At 42.3% G+C, this 4,351-nt stretch overlaps 1 protein-coding gene across 4 annotated transcripts in view; it reads left to right on the top strand.

Annotated features, from left to right (window-relative positions):
• Window positions 1–3,500, top strand: part of FER (FER tyrosine kinase) — a 437,513-nt gene extending 434,013 nt beyond the window's left edge. For all 4 annotated transcript variants that reach the window (XM_040447039.1, XM_040447033.1, XM_040447048.1 and 1 more), the window contains 2 exons: window positions 189–311; window positions 1,705–3,500. In XM_040447039.1, coding sequence (XP_040302973.1) covers window positions 189–311; window positions 1,705–1,850 — 269 coding nt within the window. In that variant the 3' untranslated portion in view covers window positions 1,851–3,500. The remainder of the gene's footprint in view (window positions 1–188; window positions 312–1,704) is intronic.
• The last annotated feature ends 851 nt before the right edge of the window (window positions 3,501–4,351 follow it).

The raw sequence follows: 4,351 nt of genomic DNA, 5'->3' as shown, positions 1-4,351 counted from the left end.
CTATTCATTTAGCTGGTAATGTTACTACTAGTCCTGGAAAGTAAAACTAGTGCAGAAATAAGATCATTAGTTACTGCATTCCTTTGGTAAGTTTAAATATGCGAACATGTGACTGACAAAGACATGCATCACTGGAAATGTTCACCTGCTTACACACTTACCTGGTTATGGTTTTGTGCACCCCCCAGGGAGATACAGTTCTGAGAGTGACGTGTGGAGCTTTGGCATCCTCCTCTGGGAGACCTTCAGCCTAGGGGTCTGCCCATACCCTGGAATGACAAATCAGCAAGCACGGGAACAAGTGGAAAGAGGTAAACCAATGACCCGGGTAGTAGCCAGCATTCACATCCAGCCCCCAGGGCAGTGCTGATAATGCTGTGTGTGGCTTTCCTAGCGGGGGGGAAGGTATATACTACTTGGTGTAAACAGACAGCAGAGGTGGGATTAAATCTGCTTTTGTGCACCATGGATGGTGTGGCTCTTTTATAACAAAAACCAACAACAAAAAATGTTTAAAGATTCCAACAGTCTACAATACACCTGTAGGCTTGTCTTCCATTCCCCCTGCCTGGCATGACGTCTGCGAGGGGGTGCCATTCACTGTCTTCAAGGAAAATAGTGTTCCTCAACCTCCTATTTTTTCTTCCGTTCCAAATAAACACCATCAATAGTATTGTAAATTGAAGTGTAGACAGACTTTAGAGAGAACTTTTTGAAAGTTTTGTAACATTTCTTTTTTTTTTTTTTAATGTTTGTTTATTTTTGAGAGAGACCGCACAAGCAGGGGAGGGGCAGAGAGAGAGAGGGAGACACAGAATCCGAAGCAGGCTCCAGGTTCTGAGCTATCAGCACAGAGCCCAGTGTGGAGCTCAAACTCACCAACTGTGAGATCATGATCTGAGCCAAAGTCAAACGCTTAACCTACTAGGCCACCCAGGTGGCCCTAAAAGTTTTGTAACATTTCTGAAAAAATCATACGGGTTCTCAAATCAGAAACAGGAATAAGCCGGTGATGGTGACATGCTAGCATGGACTTGCATAGTCTACAGGTCTCAACAGCGAGAATGCTTTTGACAAACTGGTAATGTCCTAGCATTAGGCCCCTCTCCAGGAGGCTGGGCACAGGAGGCCTTTCCAGCTCCCTTCTTTCCTCTCACAGCTATCTAACTCCCTGAGCTAACACACACAGGCACATACGTGCTGCTGAGCACACTGCCAGACAGCTTTGAATTAAAGATTCTTCTCGGGCTGCGCAGGAATGGAACTCCTCTTCATTTTTCTTTCACTTTTAAATTAGTGTTTATGAAATCCTCATTCTCTCTTCATCTTCAAAAACCTGGACTGTGTAGATGGTTTTTTAAAACTGCCCACAGCATCTAAAAGCAAATTCTAAAAGCAAAAGCAAATACTTAGAGCAACTAAAATACATGTTTGTATGTGATTTATCTTACCTCAGACGTTGTGACAAATGAACGCATGAAAAATAACCTATTCAAGCTAGAAGATAATTTGATGGCTCTGTAATACTGAATTCTGCATCCCTTGTAGAAAAAAAAAAAAAAAGCTTGCCCCGAAATGGGTTTTTGTTTCTGTTTCACTTACAATATAAAGTATTCAAGTTTCCAAGCTGCATAATGCCCTGTGTGAACATTTGTATCTTCTCTCCATCCTAAATTCTCTGTTCTGTTCCTCTTGGGTCTTCAGGATACCGAATGTCAGCCCCTCAGCATTGCCCAGAGGACATTTTTAAAATTATGATGAAGTGTTGGGATTATAAACCTGAAAACCGTCCCAAGTTCAGTGACCTTCAGAAAGAGCTGGCTGTCATCAAGAGGAAAATCACACAGTGACGGACCACTGCCAACAGGCTTCAGGACCTGGTCCTCCAGCAGAGTGACATTGTTCTTGTTAACGTTGAGTTTATACCACATTACCTGCAACAATTTTCTAAGGTGGTTTTTGTTATTAACTGTTTTTTAAATATGCGCCACTTACAAAAAAAGGGTGGGGGGGAGGGCAAAGGCAAATGTATTCAAGAGACAGACACTCTTACCAAGGGCTTTATGTGCTCACCACAGCAATCCTGCCATTTCAGGCCATTGTAAATAGATAAGCACAGACTCTCAGTGTGAGGGAAGGTCAGAGCTTTTTCACACCAGGACCACTGATGTTCCTCAAAGGTTCTCTACTTCAGGCACAGTTCATGGGCCACTGTCCTATGCCACTGACCCTACTCAATCGGTGCTAAAAGCAGCATTGGTGATGCCATGTTCGCAGGATACATTCCAACCAAAGGTGGCTCTTTGCTCTGCCAAGGCAAGATTCTATTTGTAAACATCATTTTATATTGGGAATTAGTTGGACCTCTTAGGGTTTTTTTTCTTTTCTTTCTTGGCCAGAAATAAGTACAGTGTGAGCAGCATCACACTCCTGTATTATTAGTAAGGTAGTCATTTCCCAGCTCCTTTGTCCTGGCTTTGGACAGTGATGCACAAGATGTCCCCAGAGAACACAGTCTTAGGCCTGAAGCAGCAGCTTTTATAGGCTGTTTTTGAGAGTCGTGCATGAAGGAAGCTTGAATGGGAGGGAGGTCTGGAGGAAGGAGCAGCTAGACTAGCAATCTAAGACAAGAGGAAAATAGAAAATCTGCCTTCTGATCAGAGTTATGCCTTTACAAACACACACACACACACACACACACACACACACACACACACACATTTTATGATCTAAATTCACAAGAAAAGTTCTAAGGAATGTTTTTCAGAAGTTCATAGTTGGAGATTTCTTAATGGCAACAAAAAACTGTTTCGAGAAACTCCGAAGCACAAGTCCACAGTAATCACAGCCTACTTTTGGTTATGTACCTTCACCTCAGAGGAGGCATCCTAGAATTGCACTCCCTTCGCTTGTGTCAGTTTCCAGGGCTGAAAGAATTTCATGATTCTAGTCCATAAACATATTTGTGTGTGTACACACATGAACATGTGCTATACACACATACACACACACACACACAACCAATAAGCAGGAGTAACAGTTAATAAGTTGAGGGACAGCCCTCCTGTTCCCCTTCCCCGTTCATTTACCCTTATAATGCTACCTGGAAATCCTTATCTTAGCTGACAGGTATGCGAGCACAGTTCTGGAGATGCTTCCTGTGCATAATGTGTGACACAGAATTAAAAGCAAGATTCTGTCTGGCTGAATGTTAGCTACATCCAGGGAAGCTACCCCATGTCGTGTAAATAGTTGCTGCTCAGGATAAATATGTGTGTAAGAGATGGTCACTCTCAGGGGTCAGTGCGGCTTGGGAGCTTTTAATAAGTGCCCAGGCCTGTGTCCAGATAAATAGCACCTTAGTGATCATTTGATTATATCCATTGGAAGAGCTTATAGGAGAGAAAATTCCTCCTGCCCTCTCTGGCTGTTCACTGCCTATGAAGATCATGGCACAGAACCCGTACTTTAAAGAGTATAAAGGATAATACTGAAGAGAAGAAAATGGCTTGTGTCTATCATTTCAATTTCCTTGCAAGTTTCATACACATTTAATAGTTACTACATCCAGACTAAAACAAAAGCGTAATAAACTTGCCCTCAAAAATACACTGCAATATACAAAGCAACTTTTTATTTTTTTAAAAAATTTTTTTTCAACGTTTTATTTTTATTTTTGGGACAGAGAGAGACAGAGCATGAACAGGGGAGGAGCAGAGAGAGAGGGAGACACAGAATCGGAAACAGGCTCCAGGCTCTGAGCCATCAGCCCAGAGCCTGATGCGGGGCTCGAACTCACGGACCGCGAGATCGTGACCTGGCTGAAGTCGGACGCTTAACCGACTGCGCCACCCAGGCGCCCCAAAGCAACTTTTTAAAAGTCAGCATTGTCTTCCCTTCTGTCAAATATGATAAGTAAATGGAAGCTTCTTTTGATGGCATATACTGTGGCAAATCAAAGCACAGACTCATTAATTAAGTGCTGTGGTCTTCAGGCACTTGCCAGCCTTCAAAAGAGAGAGTAAGATGGGACATTTTTACCCTTTGTCAGTATTTCCAAATGAATCTCTTCATAATATTCTTTGTTTGAAGAAAACAGCCTCTCAGCACTTAGCAGCCTCAGTGCTAAGCTCTCAGCAAGGAGAGAGAATGACGGTTTTGGCTTTAATTTTGTGAACAAGACCCGAAGCTTAATCTTTGCATTCTGGTGTAAAGAATGAACATGGCATTGATATTTCACTCATCCAGGCTGTTAGAATTTGCAATTCACATCATAACTCTGTGCTTAAATTAAAGAAGCTTTTCAAAACATCGTGACATCTGCAGCATTTAAATTCTATTTTATTCTTTG

The sequence above is a fragment of the Herpailurus yagouaroundi genome, unplaced genomic scaffold (genome assembly GCF_014898765.1).
Source record: "Herpailurus yagouaroundi ecotype Mexico unplaced genomic scaffold, PumYag 29, whole genome shotgun sequence".
Lineage (NCBI taxonomy): Eukaryota > Metazoa > Chordata > Mammalia > Carnivora > Felidae > Herpailurus > Herpailurus yagouaroundi.
Note: the sequence above shows the minus strand (reverse complement) of the source record. Positions and strands in the feature narration are given on the sequence as shown.